Here is a 17,619-nt window from a genome sequence, read left to right as displayed (position 1 = left end):
GAGTGCAAGGGAGCATCTATGGTGCTAAAATTCCGAATAAACTTGTGATAATAGTTGGCAAACCCAATGAATCTCTGTACCTCTTTGCGATTCATGGGAGCGGGGCACTAAAAGACGGCCTCAACCTTGCCGGGATCCATGCGGATTTCCCCCTCCGCCAGGGTAAAACCCAGGAACGAGATGGAGGGTTGGTGGAATTCGCACTTCTCTGCCTTCACGTACATATCGTGCCGTAATAGCTGCTGCAGCATGGACCGGACGTACCTGATATGAGAATCTGCGTCCGGGGAAGAAATCAGTATGTCAGTCAAGATACACGAAAACATGCCTATTGAGCATCTCATGCAGGATGTCATGGACGAAGTTCTGGAACACTGCTGGTCCATTCATCAGTCCAAAAGGCATCATGCCCCGTGGGTGTGTTAAAGGCAGTTTTCCATCCATCTCTCCCCCTAACCAGGTGGTATGCATTCCTTAGGTCCAGCTTAGTAAATATCCTGGCTCCCTTCAGCAGCTTGAAGGCTGTGATTAGGGGAAGAGGGTACCTGTTTTTTATGTTGATGTCATTCGGCCCCTGGCAGTCAATGCAGGGACCCGGAGATTTATAATTTTTCTTTACGAAGAGGAAGCCCGCTCCGGCAGGTGATGACGAGGATCTGATGAGACCCGCCGCCAGCGACTCCTCCACATAGTCCCTCATGGCTTGGTGTTCAGGGCCTGAAAGAGAGAAGAGTCTCCTCCGCGTAAATGAATAGAACAGTCATATGGCCAGTGAGGCGGAAGGGACTTAGCCTTAGCTTCAGAAAACAGCTCCGTCAGTTCAGAGTAGAGGTCACGGACCAAGGTTAAATCCGGCTCCTGTGGAGAGTCCCGCGGAGGTTCCGAATCAACCTGCGAGCCCTCCTTATCTTAAGATACGAAAAATGGGCCTCCGCATTTCGAACCCCATGACTTGATTTGTCCGGATGCCCAGTCAGTGAGAGGGTTATGTTGCCTGAGCCAGGGACTCCCCACGATGATGCAAATAGAACACGTGAAAACTCAAGGGTTTAGTGTGTGCATCTGGGAACGTCATGTTTAAAGTCTGAGTGCGGTGAGTAATCCGGCACAAAACCTTGCCATTGGCTGTATAAGCACGTCGGAGACGCTGCATTCTAAAAGTCTCTAAACCCAATAAGTCAGTTACTCGTGGGTTCAGGAGATTGGCATCAGACCCAGAGTCAATGAATGCTGTAGCTGTGTATGAACGTTCTCCTGCACTTAAAGTCACCTGAAGCAGCGACCGCGTCGGGCTGTCCACGGTGTAATTCAGACTCACCATTGTGTATACCCTGAGTGTGGGTCATACGGGTTTGACTGAGCAGCGAGCCACAAGGTGGCTCAGCCGTCCGCAGTAGTAACAGCGACCCTCTCAGCGGCTTTGCTGTTGTTCCTCCAGGGAGCCGTGAACTCCTTCAACTTGCATGGGCTCCGTTTCAACAGCCTGAACTGGTTGACACGCGGTCTGTGATGCGAAGCTCCGTTAGACATCCGGCTGTAGCACATCGACCCAACCCTGAATTGCGAGCCTCTAGTTGACCCTCAGGGCAAGGGCGATGAGCAAGTCCAGGTCTGTGGGCAGTTTCACTTTGACGAGGTGATTTTGGATGCCGGTGAGTGACCCTGAAAGAATGCGTCAAGGAGCGCTCCCTGCCGGTTCCTGTCTGGGCTGTGCCAGTCCCTGACGCAGCATGCACCTGCAGCAATCAGTGGAGGCGCCTCGATTCATGTAATCACGGGCTATACTAATGGGACCACACGTATGGTCAGGCCTTTACCAAATCATTGCCTCATGCTTCGTTCTCACACTCTCCTGATCCTGTTCTTGCTCTCACGTGTACCGACTTGTGCCTGCCTACTGACCTGCCTTTCATGCCTGCCGATTTCATTACTACTGCTTCCGTAGACTACCTGTTGGGTTCTCGACACTGGACTGAATAAAGACGTTTCCCAAACCGCCTCCCGAGTAGTAAATTTGGGTCCAACCCCGTGTTCTGGTCGTGACACCATCATAGCTACCTTTGGTGCATCACTGTCAAATTCATCGATGACTTACCCGTTCCAGTACTTCCTCCATTGAATCATGAACAGTGATCCCATCTTGCTCCCACAGCACATCATCCTCTGTGACATCCATGGTGTGTTTGAGGAAAAATTTTTTGAATGCCAAGAGTTTTGGTTCTGCAGCGCAGCCTCCCGCCATCCATTCGGCTACAATCTGGAGCAGCTTTTCTATGGCATATCAGGTGGCTATCAAAACAGCGTGACCTCAAACTACGTAGAAACGTGCATAATGGGCACATTTTACAAAAAGCGACCATTTCAATTGTGTGCGTTCTCCCATTTTTTTTTTTTTTTTAACTAATGTGCCCATGACGCTTGTATTACGTAGTTTGTGCTCATGTTGTTTGGATACCCACCTGAAGCCATTGAGGCGAGCTATCGTTGTTTCGAACTGCCGTGCCACTTAGCGGTTGGCGGCGTCATTGGCAAAAGTGATGACATATTTCTTTTAAAAGCAGCGGCACAACAAGCCAATATAGTCAACATTTCTTGTCTTAGTTTAGGTTAAAACAAACTCACTGGCCGTCGTTTCTGTTTGATGCAGGAGCAACAAACATGCTACGCTAAGGATCGTAAAATGCAAGCTCCCCGAGGAGCTCAGAGAGCTCAGGTTGGAGGCATACATTACCGTAATATACAGTATGTAAATGTGTAACATAAGACATCGAATATCATATAGAATTTCTACACATTTCTTGTATTAGTTTACGTTAAAACAAACTCACTGGCCGACATTTCTGTTTGATGCAGGAGCATTAAACATCCTACGCTAAGGATCGTAAAATGCAAGCTCCCCGAGGAGCTCAGAGAGCTCAGGTTGGAGGTGTACATTTCCGTAATATTCAGTATGTAAATTTGTAACATAAGACATCGAATATCATATAGAATGTCTACACATTTCTTGTATTTTTTGTTTTTCATCCATACCTAAATATAATGCGCTCTATTAACTTTTTTCTAAATATTTTTGGAAAAATTTGCACATTATTATTTTCAAGAAATTCCGTTGTCAGAAAAGACCGGTTAAAACAATTAACAGAATTGAATGGAGAATAAAACTGCTAAACACAACAGAATATCTTAAAACTGAATGTAAAGCAGGGGCACGTGAAAGACTCGTTAGAGCAGGGCTCAGCAACCGTTTTGAGGCTGCGGGCTACTTCATGAGCACCGATCATATGAAGGGCTATGTGACCTGCTTGCGGCAAATTTGAGACTCATTACATGTACATAAAATGTTTTTGTTTTAATTTATTGTAGTAAAATACATGACAGGTATTTTAAAATTTTAATTCATGTAAGCAAGTCAGATTCAGAATTTAAAGCACAAATAATAGTAACAATTTGTGGCCTATGATATTTTTAGAACATACCTCGCGGGTGCCTTATATGGTCCTCGTGGGCTACCATTCGCATGCGGGCACCGCGTTGGTGACCCCTGGGTTAGAGCGTCTGCCTCACAGTTCTGAGGTTCAGGGGTCAAATCCAGCTCCCCCCCGTTTGGAGTTTGTCTTCTCAACGTGCTGGTGTGGGTTTTCTTCAGGCAATCCGGTTTACTCCCACATCCCAGAAACATGCATTAATTGGAGACTCTAAATTGCCCACAGGTGTGATTGTGATTGTGAATGGTTGTTGTATGTCTCTGTGTGGCCTGTGATTGGCTGGCAACCAGTTCAGAATGTAGCCAGCCTCCTTCCTGACAATAGACTGGGTAGACGATTGACTTCAGCATTCTCACGACCCTTGTGAGGATAAGTAGCTCAGAAAGTGGATTGATGGATAAATGAAAAACAGCAAAAACAAGTGTCTGAGCAACATACTTGTTATAGTTACATGAATTGCAGCGACTAGATTTGGTCAGATTCATTTGAAATCAGACATTATGAAAATGTTCAGAATTTACGACAGTTCCCAGGTATCTTGATAACATGCCTGGGACATTTTTTCAATAAAATATTAAATGTCAATATCAAGAATCAGCTACTTCACACCCATATTTTTAACCTGAGCTGAAATGATCATATTTATAAGAGGTGGTCATGTCAAACGGTGAGCCATTGCTCACCAAACCCATTACTGTGAGGCCAGTATCAAGTATGGCTTCTGTTACCATGACGACAGGCAAGAGGCAGAGTGTGAAAAAAATGTAAGTTCATATATATATTTATTTATTTTTTTTGTTTTTTTTGGTTTTTTCACTCGGGTCAAAAGCACTTTGGTCAATTTGGTGAATGATACTGTCACGTCCCATCGAAGCGAGAGTAGGACCCAAATGCAGGAACTCGGAAGACGCAAGGTAGTTCAAGAAGAGACACGTTTATTATATGCAGAGGTAGGGGATCAAGCAGTCATCGGAGTCGTACTCAGGCAGCCGGTCATACAAATCTCGGTCCTCCTCATATTCCGAAAAGTCAGAGTCCAGAAGAATATGAGGAGCCGGACGGGTCGTGTTCGGGACGTATACATACCTAGCTGGCGGAGCGTAAGACACGGAAGCGGAGGACGTCAGGGAGCCTACCCGGATTGGACAGGCTTGGTCCTCCGGCAGACGGTCTACCTTGCGTCGGTCCCGGCGACGCCGGGTCTTTCCTGCTGGGCCCTGTATTGTCCAGTTCATTCTGTCACGTCCCATTGGAACGAGAGTAGGACCCAAATGCAGGAACTCGGAAGACGCAAGGTAGTTCAAGAAGAGACACGTTTATTATATGCAGAGGTAGGGGATCGAGCAGGCAGTAGTCGGTACACAGGAGAACAATCAAAGCAGGCAGAAGTAACGAAGGAGTCAGGCTTACAAGGTTGGTCGGAGAACGGACGAAGGTTGGTACACACAGGTTCAATCAGGGATACCGGAGCACACGAACGGGACATGAAGATCATTCGAACTGGCGCCGGCCAGTTGTCATCGGGGTCATATAAATCCACAGCATAATCAGGCTGCATGAGGCGCAGGTGTTCACCTTCCAATCAGCGCACCTGCGCGGATACCCGCACAGCTCGTGCTGAAGCGGAAGGATCATGACAGATACTTAATCACATAATGCTGTTCAGGCTAAGGTGAGGTATGCTCTACCATTGAGGGAGAGGGGGAGAAGAAGAGATTCCCAGACAAAATGTGGTGGTAGTCACTGATGGTGTCATAATACACGTGCCTGACTTTGGTGTGGGCACCGTGGGTTCAGTTCTCTCACAGTGACGGTGTTGATATGTGCCTTGTGACTGACTGGCAAACAGTTCAGGTTATAGTCTCTCTTTCATCTGAAGTTGGTTGGGATAGCCTCCTGCAGTCCTGCGACCCGTGTGAGGATTAGTAGGTCATAAAATTGATGGAATTTGGCGACAATGCTGCAAAGTCAGATAAGCAATATATATAATAATAATAAATAATAATAAAAATATATAATAATATATCCTTGATATCCTCCTCATGCACCATTTTTTCCTCTTATATGGCTGATTATTATTGATTACTTTATGTAAATCTGTGCTGATGCAAAGATACCATTTTTTAATCACTCAAAGATTTCATCGATGAATCTTTTGAACGCTTCATCATGAAAGTTAGCAGATCCCAGTATAAGCACTATAGCAATCTATCAAAAAGATGGAAGCTTAGAAGGCCATGATTGGGAAGAACGGCCATCCTGATCAGAACCTGAGTGGTGTTCTGTTTCTGGACGTCTCTGCTCAACACAGATTGTCTACAACAAACACCATGTACAGGCATTAGGGTGTCTACATGTACACTTGGCACCAGGACACCCTACGTCACAGTACGATGCTCGACTTGGTGATCATGTAAACAGAATTGCAGTCGCATTTCTTGGAAACTTGGGTGAAGAGGTGCCCGACGAACCTTCACTGCTGCTGCCGCCGCCTGGACCAGGAGTTGATGCACCCGACGAGCCTTCGCCGCCGCCACCACCTGGACAGAGATGTGAGTTGGCCGACGAGCTTTCGCTGCCTGGACCGGGACTTGAGACGCCCGACAAGCCTTCGACGCTGCCGCCCGGACAGGAACTTGAGGTGGCTGGCAAGCCTTTGCCGCCGCCGCCGCCTGGACAGGGTCTTGAGGCGGCCGACGAGCCTTCTCCCCCGCCACCGCCTTGACAGGGACTTGAGGCAGCCGACGAGCCTTCGTCACCGCCACCTGGACAGGGACCTGAGGCGGCCGACGAGCCTTCGCCGCCGCGTGGACAGGGACTTGAGACGGCCGACGAGCCTTCGACGCTGCCGCCCAGACAGGAACTTGAGGTGGCCGCCAAGCCTTTGCCGCCGTCGCCTGGTCAGGGACTTGAGGCGGCCGACGAGCCTTCTCCGCCGCCGCCACCTGGGCAGAGATTTGAAGCGGGCGACTAGCCTTCGCAGCCGCCACCTGGACAGGAACCTGAGGCGGGTGACGGGCCTTCGCCGCCGCCGCCTGGGCAGGGACTTGAGGCGGCCGATGAGCCTTCTCCGCCTCCGCTTGGACTGGGACTTGAGGTGGCCGACAAGCTTTTGCCACCGCCCCGCCTGGACAGGGACTTGAGGCGGCTGATGAGCCTTTGTCACTGTTGCCGCCGCCTGGACAGGGAGTTGAGGCAGCCAACGAGCCTTCGCCCCCGCCAAGCCTTCGCCGCCGCCTGGACAGGGACTTGAGGCGACTGACGACCCTTGGCCACCTGGACAGGGACGTGAGTCGGCCGACGAGCCTTCCCGCCGCCATCGCCTGGACAGGGACGTGAGGTGGCCGGTGAGCCTTTGCCACTGCTGCCGCAACCTGGACAGGGACTTGAGGCGGCCGACGAGCCTTCGCCGCTGCTGCCGCCGCCTGGACAGGGAGTTGAGGCAGCCGACGAGACTTCGCCGCCGCCACCACCAGGACAGGGACTTGAGGCGGCCGACAACCCTTCGCCACCGCCGCCTGGACAGGGACTTGAGACGGCCGATGAGCCTTCGACGCTGCCGCCCGGACAGGAACTTGAGGTGGCTGGCAAGCCTTTGCAGCCGCAGCCTGGACAGGGAGTTGAGGCGGCCAATGAGCCTTCACCGCCGCTGCTGCCTGGACAGGGACTTGAGGTGGCCGATGAGCCTTCACCGCTGCTGCCACCACCAGGACAGGGACTTGAGGCGGCCGATGAGCCTTCTCCACCGCCACCGCCTGGACAGGGACTTGAGGCGGCCGATGAGCCTTCTCCACCGCCACTGCCTTGATAGGGACTTGAGGCAGTCGACGAGCCTTCGCCGCCACCGGGTCAGGGACTTGAGGCGGCCGACAACCCTTCTCCACCACCGCCTGGACAGGCACTTGAGACGCCCGACAAGCCTTCGACGCTGCCGCCCGGACAGGAACTTCAGGTGGCTGGCAAGCCTTTGCCGCCGCCTGGACAGGGTCTTGAGGCGGCCGACAAGCCTTCTCCCCCGCCACCGCCTTGACAGGGACTTGAGGCAGCCGACGAGCCTTCGTCACCGCCACCTGGACAGGGACCTGAGGCGCCCGACGAGCCTTCCCCGCCGCCGCCTCCTGGACAGTGACTTGAGGCGGCCGACGAGCCTTCGCCGCTGCTGGAACAGGAACTTGAGGCAGCTGACAACCCTTTGCAGCAGTCAGGACAGGAACTTGAGGCGGCTGGGGACCGATTGTCATTGACAGTAACGTAAGGTGGTCACATACCTGTTGCCGCCAGGACAGGAACTAGAAGTGGCCGAGGAGCCTTCGCCGCTGCCGAGACAGGAACTTGAGGTGGCTGTGGAGACATCGCTGCCACCTCCTGAACAGGAGAGTGGCGCCTGACAAACCACAAGTCGCAGAACGCTGCGTTGTTGCCTTTTCGGTTTCTGACTTGGCACACCTGAACTGGGCGCCTGTCCATGAATGAGAATCAGCGGCTTCAGACAGAATCCGACAAGCTCAGAGTCAGGGTTCCTGGAGGGGGACTGGCAGAAACTGGGGGGTATAAGTACATTCTTCTTGGAAACAGCATGGAGTGATGGGAATGATAAAGTCCTCCTCTTTTTTACTGGAGAAAAATAGTTTGTCTCGTCTTTATCTAAATCCACTCCATCTACTGAACTCATGCCCTCTGCCGATCGTTTCTGAATTTTATTTTGTAAAACAAACCCTGCTGGTGCTATGGAAGGCTTGTCTTCATTCACCAAGTCTGCTATTTTATGTCAACGCTCACCCGGAATGCTATTGTCAGCTGCGACGTGACCTCGGTTAGGAAACGGCTCGGTGCATACCGCGGCGTGAGCATGAGTCAGCAGCGCGTCTGTTGAAACCGCGACGTGGGCGTGACGAAGTGGTGGATCTGTTTACACCGCAACGTGAGCTTGGCTCGGTAGCGGATCGGTGGCTACCGCAGCGTGCACGGGCGTCGGCTGCAGCTAGGTCCCCACTGATGTGTGCACGAGCGTCGGCTGCGGCTCGGTCCCACCGATGCGTGCACGAGCGTCGGCTGCAGCTTGGTCCCACCAATGCATGCACAAGCACTGGCTGCAGCTCATGAGTGTGGTTCAGCAGCGGGCCGGTCGCCACCGGTGAATGGGGGAGAATCAGCCATGGCCTTGCCAGAGGGAGTTTGGTTAATCTCCATTCCCATTGCTCTTCGTGATGGCAACAGTAAGCAGCAAATTCTCCGGCCTGCTGCGTCTGTTGGGTAAGAAGTTCTTTAAGCCACTGGCCTAGAGGTTTCGCGTCATTCACCTTTGAGTCTGCTGGGTCCATGTCTGGCCAGTTCGTTCAGTCATGTGCCATCAGTGCAGGGGAGGACCCAAATCCCTGACTCCGAGACAACGGCATCATGTACAGTGTGTTTTATTGCAGGAGTTTCCGCACACGGTAACACAGTGGAACTCATTAACTCAGGGCACAACGAACAACGAACTGGCGAATGCCAGTGACCAAAATTCCAACTTAAATACACCACGTCTTATTACAATCCCAATTTGAAACAGCTGTGAGCAGTAAGAGGTGTCACCAGCCAGGGCAGTTGCCACGCCCCTCTCGGCTCTGGGTCGAGTCTGGCTCATGACAAATGGGCGTTCACTTACTCGGTCCTCCTCGGAGGGTTGTGCCCACTGGCATCCAAAGATTGTGTGCTAAGGCCACAACTAAGCCACATTTCACATCGTGACAGTCAAATGTCATTGAGAATATTAATATTCAATGTCCAATTAACTTTGAAGGGAACAAAGCTGAGCTAGGGATTAAGCATATTATCTCCCTGTGTTCATTAAACATTGCTTGATCATGACAACCGTTTTTTTGTTTTTTTTGTGTGTGTGTGGCAAACACACATTCCAGGCTGTATCACTTAAATTATACTGTATGTCCGAAATGTATGATCTGGGAATTATTACATATGATGTCATTGTAAAACTGTTGCTTAAAGTGGGACTGACATCCCTATAAACATTCTAAAATAGATATTGTAATGAAAAATACATATAACAGTATTCACTTCAATGTCTATACGAAAAAAAACAAGTGAGCGGAGAGCGCGTCATACTTGCACAAAGTTCCGCAATTGAGTGTCCCTCGACATCCAAGTCGTCGCCATATTAGTCGCGTCCTCTGTCCTTGACGTCATCGTCACTTCCGCCGTTGAAAACGCGCAGTGCCTGCTACTATGGAAGCCGAACAACAGAGATATTCGCATTTTTCCGACGCCCCTTCTGACACCGAAGCTCTTTTCGAAAAGGACAACACCAACCGAGTGACGTTACCGGGACAATATTACACTATTGCTTCGAGCCCTCAGGTCAATATTACACTATTGTTTCAAGCCATATTCAGATGATATCCAATCACGGCCAAACCGCATCACGCGCATCCTTTGCAGAAGCGGTGACCGCCCAACGCGGCGTCTCAGGGTGTGGCTGAGTTTCTGTGCCCGTGGTGGCATATAAGGAGGAGGTAGAGCCGAGCTATGTTGCTTTTAGGGGTATGTTCAAAGTCGCCACAGTACGCGAAAAACACTATCGAGACATTGTTGGCTGGGCGACGCTCACATCGACACATTTCATACGTGGATGTTTTGTTACGTTATGAGAGAGACCGATTACGTGGTCCACCCCAAACTATTATTTTTTTTAGTAGCTGTATGTGCACATCAACACATTTCATACGCGGATCTTTTGCTACGTTATGAGAGAGACCTATTACGTGGTCCACCCCAAACTATTATTTTTTTTAGTAGCTGTATACACACCTACTTGTTATTTGGAACCCACGAAGCTCTCGTCCCCTGCACCCGTGCAATCCATTTTTCACAACGAACAGGGTCTCTTTCAAACTTATGAAGGGTAATTCCATTTTCCCGAGTGTTCAAGCAATGTCCAGCAATGCAATGAGCCGGCATTTTGGCTAACACGAAGGACCAACAAGCTACCTTCCTAGAGGTAAAAATGATGGAAACAAACGAGTCCACGAGGGGGCACCGCTGTCCTTTACGTCACTTCCTGATTCTTCTCGAAAACAAATCCCTGACAGGATTTTCATGGCGAGAGTTACAAAAAGCTGTATACATCAAAATCATGTTTTGTGGTGAAAAAACACATGGGACCATATTGGCTGTGGGTTTTTCATTAATAATATACCAAAAATAATCAGTTTAACGACACATGACCTTTAAGATGTGTAGTACATAGCATCTAATTGCTGCTAAACAGCCATTCAACAGCTGAAACTGATTGAGAATAAAAGCACCTATTGTAACAGCGTCATTATTTTCTACACTTTGATTCCTGCAGGGTGCATGTTTTGTGGTGACTGCATTGCTTCATCTCTTCTTCATGGCCTCTTTTTCGTGGATGCTGGTTGAAGGTTTGCTATTGTGGAGTAAAGTTGTGTCTGTCAACATCAGTGAGGACCGAAGAATGAAATTGTATTACATTGTTGGCTGGGGTAAGCTTATACTTCATTTCTTATGATTGTCCACCAGTGCAATTACCAACACAATTTGAGATTGACATATTTCGGCCAGGTGGCGTTGTGTCTGACTGGTTCATATGAAAAACGGTTGCTGTTATCGCAGGTTTAATTCATAATTTTCAAACTGAAGGCCAGCAATCACGTCTGGCCTGCCATTAGATCTTATGAGACCTGTGAAAACACATAATCATCAACAATTTCAGATATTTTTTAATTGTCAAACAAGATGGCAAATTGGCTTAATCTGAAAATTGCCTATACAGTAGTATATACACAATGAGCTTTTTTTTGTTACCAATGCCCTTTTTAAAATAAACAATATTTGAGGTATTTACAAATTTATGATTTCTAAAATATTTTAAAAATTTGTGGTATGTACCCAATAAATATGATGAGGCAATTGTACAACAATCTGTATTCACAATCATTATGGACCTCTGAAGGAAACCATCACGACAATGCAGTGTCACAAACATGGGACAAGGGGTTGGACCTAAATACGGGACTCCGAGGCAGTGATATGATTTTGAGGATGGTTTTATTCTAGGCTTAGGTCATACATGGGTAAGCAGTCCAAAAAGGCAGAGCAAAAAAACATGTGGCAAAAGGCAACGTCCTAATACAGGACAACAAAGTCAGATAACTGCGAGGCAAAAACAAGACTTGACAGTAATTTGCTATGGTGGCACAGGAACACTGAGGCGTGGCAACGAGACAAATTCTCACCAGAAGCTCGTAACTCCCGCTAGACTCGCACATTCTCGTACAACGAAGCGGCCACTAGTAACACAGCACGTGAGGATTACAAACCTGGCATGATTTGTACCAATGAGGCGCAGGTGAGGCAGCCGCGCACAAGGTAGCCTGTGACAAAATAGAGTTTGGCACCCATAGTAAACCGTGGGTAAACCATAGGTTCAAACTCAAAGCCCTGAGGGGAGATGTGGACCGGCACATAATTTTATGAGACCAGCAAAAAAGAATCAAGTGCGTCTACTTCCATGATTTTTGCAAGAATCTGAAAAAAAAAGTTCAAAACATTAATATGTAATGAACAACAATATTGTGATACGACATTTTTCTGCTACAAGTCACCTTTTTACGGTAACTTGATAAATCTCTCAATTATTTATGAACTGTATATGTAAGAATATGATGAGGTATCGTTTCACTATTATATGAGGTATCGTTTCACTATCATAAAGGAAATAAAATGACCATGTGTCTTGCAACAAAAAATGTTGTATGTGTGTTTATATATATAGTCCAGGGTTCAATCCCGGATGCGCCTGTGTAGAGTTTGCATATTTTCCCCGTGCCTGCGTGGGTTTTCTCCAGGCACTCCGGTTTCCTCCCACAGGCGGTTTTTTGTCTCCATGTGCCCTCCGATTGGCTAGCAACCAGTTCAGGGTGTACCCTGCCTCCTGCCCATTGACAGCCGGGATAGGCTCCAGCACTCCCTGCGACCCTTGTGAGGATGAGCGGCAAAAAAATTGGATGCATTGATATATATATATATATATATATATATATATATATATATATATATATATATATATATACGCACACGTATACATATTCATTTTATAAAGACACACACCCTTCACCGTTCATGGGGGCAATGCAGGAGTGGGCATCGAAGTTGTTGTCGGCAGCCAAACCAGACTGCAATTCTGTAGCTCCTCAATGAGAGTAGACTTTTAACTTCATGAAAGTATTTCAAAGTTTGTCGAGCAGAAACCTACAACTAAATCTGTAGCAAACAGACTTGGTGCGTGAGAGTTAACCGTTCCAATAAAGGAGGACTCCCAATATAGGTTCATTTGTGAACATTTTGATCAAAAGAACAAATATTTTCAGTAAATGAAATGAACTGAATTATTTGACGATATGATTCGTTCTTTGAGCTCTGCCGCCATTAGCCAGCCCGCTGGGAACAGAAGCGTTCTGCGCAGTCGTTGTCTCAATTGTGACTAGCAGTTGTTGCGGCAGAGAAGACACGGTCAATTTTCAAAATCAATGACGGACTTGAAAATAGCAATACAACACAAATTATATAAATTGGTCATTCTTTCTCTGCGGCTCTGTAACAAATACCTTACGGCCCGGTGCGAGTCAGTGGATTGGTGGTTGGAGACCACCGCTTTAGAGTACTCGTCGATGACAATTTGCCATAGCACTAAAATAATAATAATCATAATAATAAATAAATGGTTATAGCTTTGAAAGTGCTGACACAAACCTACAAAATCTACCAAAAAATGTGTAGTGCAAAATGAGTATTAATCTGTAACGTGAAAAGACTTGGGAGGGAGCACATTTTTGTGTTTTGTTGCAACCTTAACCCAGTCTATCGCCTTTGTAAAACATCCTGCAGCTGTCCATGTTCATGTCCCTAATTGTGTCACTATGTGTTATATCGCACGAGGAAAAAAGAACAGAATGTGAATAAGCACAACAAGACTGAGATATTTCCTTTCGGTCTCCGTGCAGATGTGCTGACTGTTAGACAAAATAGGCTTAGTGATGAAGAACAGACTAAATAGTCCAATCATTAGATGCCAAAGCAGTTTTTGTACTGTAAATATGTCTTTAAACATGTTGCATATTTTATCCTCCTCCCACAACCATGTTTATTGTGCTTTTATTGAACTGTTTTACAGGACTACCTGTTCTAATAGTTGTTGTGACACTGACAGCTACAGTGAATGAGTACAAGGCCGATGGTCACTGCTGGCTCAATCTAAAGACTGGCACAATCTGGTCTTTTGTGGGACCTGTGATATTTGTTTTGGCGGTATGTGAGTCCTTTTAATTCCTAAGAATGTCTTTGTGTGTGTGTGCATGTGCATGCACATGTGCGTGTTTCCTTCATTTTGTGCATGAGTATGCATTGAAATTGTGGTATTGGCTATAGGCTCGTTTTCCATAGTTTTGCATGGAAATGAAGTGTGAGTGACAGATCCCTCCAGTGGTGATTCATTTGTGGATATTCCATGTATTGCTCTAAGGCTCAATTCTCTGCCTTTGACCCTTAATGCAAAATGTTTTAGACTGAGCTTCAGATACTATTAGAGACTTATATATATATATATATATATATATATATATATATATATATATATATATATATATATATATATACAAATGACTGTTTAACGATGCTACTACTGTCCTACACTTGCAGGTCAATTCAGTTGTGCTGTGTCGGGTTGTCATGGTGACTGTTTCCAGCGCCCGTCGTCGTGCAAAAATGCTCAGTCCAAGCTCAGCATCAAAAATGCAGACCTTTGACCTCACCTGGTAAGCTACAATGGAAATGCAATTTAGCCCTGATATTCTTTTTCTTGTTGTATTTTTTCTGCGTGCCAGGAAAGAACAAACCCTTACACACACAAAAATGATCTTTCTTTGTTATATCCTCAAACTATGTTCAGTAGAGACAGTGGAGAGATTATGAGCTGTGGTTTGGGAGTCTTCTGTGGGAGTTGTTCAGCCTTATCAGTTTAACACCTGGGCCCAGTACAACATACTATTCATGTATAACACTTAACGCTGTGTTATTTATATTAGGGCCAACCAGAAACACACAAACAGTGCCTTAACGCTAAGTTATGAGGTAAATAGTGAATAAAAAGGCCAAGTAAGTGTCAGAACCTAATCAATGGTGGTTTTTGAAGAAAAATAGCTTTTTGTTAAATTACAATGAAACACTTCTGGAATTAAAAACACAAAAGACATCTTGTGAAATCAAGAAAAATATACTACAGTTGGAAACAAACTTATCTTCAAACTTATTTTCTCTTTGCAGCTATATTTAAGGCTGCAGGCTAAAGACGCTAAGCAAGCATTCATTATGGTTACATAATAACAGTACATTCTGATGATTTTCACAATATTCTAACCTTTGCCACAAAATTTTAGGGGGCTATATGTGATCCACTTCTGCTAAGCAAACATTGAAATTAATCATTTTTAATGACAGGAAAAAAAAGTGATTCATCTTAATTTGCGTAGTCCAGTTTTGTTGCTGGTGTTACTTGTAGTATAGCAGAATACAGAATCAGAATGGGAATCATCACTATGTTGCCAAATAGCAGTTTGTCAGAGCCACAAGGAATTTGTCTCCAGTAGTTGGAGACACTCTAGTACAACATGCATGTCGAGTAGGACAACAAACAGACAGACAGCAAATTGACAATTAACTACGACTACAATTAATTACTAACCCTGACCCTTTTTTGAGAAAGATATCTTTGTAACCGTCCAGCAACAATATAGTTTGCTAGTAATCTGGCAAGAATGGACAGAATGTGACAACCAAGTCATGACAAAAAAAAATGGTAGCATGTTTGTTACATCCATCCATCCATCCATTTTCTTTGCCGCTTATCCTCACGAGGGTCGCGGGGAGTGCTGGAGCCTATCCCAGCGGTCAACAGGCAGGGGGCGGGGTACACCCTGAATTGGTTGCCAGCCAGCCGCAGGGCACATAGAGATAGACAACAGTCGCACTAACAATCACACTTAGGGGGAATTTAGACTGTCCAATTAATGTTGCATGTTTTTGGGATGTGAGAGGAAACCGGAGTGCCCGGAGAAAACCCACGCAGACACAGGGAGAACATGCAAACTCCATACAGGCGGGGCCGGAATCGAAAACGTGACCTCAGAAGTGTGAGGCCAATGATTTGCCAGCAGATGCACCGTGCCGCTCAGCATGTTACAATTTAAAGTTAATTGCAAGAGAGAAGAAGGTGTTTGAATGTCGTTTAGTTTGCATATTCGATAGCCCCTACCCAAGGGAAGGAGCTGGAAGAGTTGGTGACCAGGATGTAACGGCTCGAAAGGATTTAGTCTCTTCTTTTCTTACTTTGGGTAGCGTGCAATTCCTTGAGGTTGTGTAGGGGAGTGCTATAAGCCTTTCAGCAGTTTTGATTTGATTGTACACTATATATACAGGGTGTCCCAAAAATATTTCTACATTTTAAATTATGATATTTGTGAAATATTTTACATGTTAAAAATTATTTGAATTATAATAAACATCAAGTTTACAATTATTTAAAGTGTGCATACATTTTTTGGAGACACCATGTGTGCCGTATTCACAAAACTCACAAATTAAATGTAAAATATAATAATTTCACATATCTTAGTCCACTGAAAAGTCTCTGTTTCTTTTAGATTCATTCATTCATTCATTCATTCATTTAGTGGGAGGTGTTGTATGGTGATTTATAAAACGACCAGACTAATGTGTTTTGGATTTCTCTTTCTTAAAAGATGGTAGTATTTGAGGTTTTGGTAGGGGGGTAGTCCTATGCAACCCATTTGATTTGTATTTTTTCTGGGAGCAGTTGGGAATGGCATGGTCCATGAAGTCAAGTTTGACGTGGAGCCAATTATCTACCATAATGGGATCCCTGAACACAACCTGAACCATTATCCATTCATTAATCCATCCATCCATTGTCTGAACCGCTTATCCTCACAAGGGTCGTGGGAATGCTGGGGCCAATCCCAGCTTTCACCAGGCAGGAGCCAGGGTACACCCTGAACTGGTTGCCAGTCAATTGCGGAGCACATAGAGACAGACAATAGTTGCACTCACAATCACACCTAGGAGGAACTTTGAGTCTCCAATTAATGCATGTTTTTTGGGATGTGGGAGGAAACCAGAGTGCTGCAAGAAAAATCACAGACGTTTATTCATTTCTGTATTTAAATGTTTGTTTGTTTAGCAATTGGCATACACCTCAGGACATACTGCTGAGTCTAATGGTTGTGGAGATGCTATATGTACTGTATTCTGTTTTAGCATTCATCCAAATGTCCTTCAGCACAACATGAAACATACCTACAATGTCATCCCTACTATTATTGTGTATCTTCATTCCTTCACAAACAGGCTAAAAGTCTGTGCCAGCATTAGATTATTATGTGCACTCCGCAGATGGAAACAAATTTTGAACATAATAGAGAGCAAAGTGAATTCTGGCTTTGTCCTTGCAGATACACCACTATCTAAAAACTCAATCTCTTCCCCAGGTGCAGCAGTGTGACAACAATAGTGGTCTGAACAAAAGAAACAGTTTTTGCCACATCCCTTAAAATGGTTAGGGGATGTACAAGCGCCACAATTATTGAAAAACTGATTGCAAGAAAAAAATCTTCAGGGCATTTAACATGGGTAACTGTTCAGGGAAGATATTAATGTTTTAAAGACGTACTTTACAAGAATACATCGAAATATATCGTTTTTGCAACACTACAAGACGTCTGTTAAGTCATTATTACAGAGCGATCAAATGTTGCCATAACATGATTTTTTTTTTTGAGGGGGGGCATTTGAAAAGCTGGTACTTTTAATTGATTGAGTACTCTCTACCTTGTTTACAGGGCTGTGACTCGACCAGTTCTCATTCTCCTGCCTGTTCTAGGTCTCACCTGGCTCTGTGGAGTACTCGTCCACCTGTCTGTTATAATTGCCTATATCTTCAGTGCTCTCAATGCCTTCCAAGTAAGCAATGTTTAATTTTTGGTTGTTTTGTTCTACAATCTGCAAATTGATCACCTGCTGCTTCCCATTTAATTGGAAAGAT

The 17,619-nt window shown here is 45.9% G+C and overlaps 1 protein-coding gene across 1 annotated transcript in view; it reads left to right on the top strand.

The window, feature by feature from the left end:
- Window positions 1-17,619, top strand: part of adgrd2 (adhesion G protein-coupled receptor D2) — a 77,228-nt gene that overhangs the window by 32,974 nt on the left and 26,635 nt on the right. The window contains exons 16-19 of the mRNA XM_061817517.1: window positions 10,834-10,987; window positions 13,678-13,811; window positions 14,202-14,317; window positions 17,417-17,537. Of these exons, the coding sequence (XP_061673501.1) occupies window positions 10,834-10,987; window positions 13,678-13,811; window positions 14,202-14,317; window positions 17,417-17,537 (525 nt within the window). The remainder of the gene's footprint in view (window positions 1-10,833; window positions 10,988-13,677; window positions 13,812-14,201; window positions 14,318-17,416; window positions 17,538-17,619) is intronic.

This window comes from Syngnathoides biaculeatus, chromosome 4 (assembly GCF_019802595.1).
Source record: "Syngnathoides biaculeatus isolate LvHL_M chromosome 4, ASM1980259v1, whole genome shotgun sequence".
NCBI classification, from domain to species: Eukaryota; Metazoa; Chordata; class Actinopteri; order Syngnathiformes; family Syngnathidae; genus Syngnathoides; species Syngnathoides biaculeatus.
The sequence above is the reverse complement of the archived record's forward strand: the minus strand, read 5'-3'. Positions and strand labels throughout refer to the sequence as shown.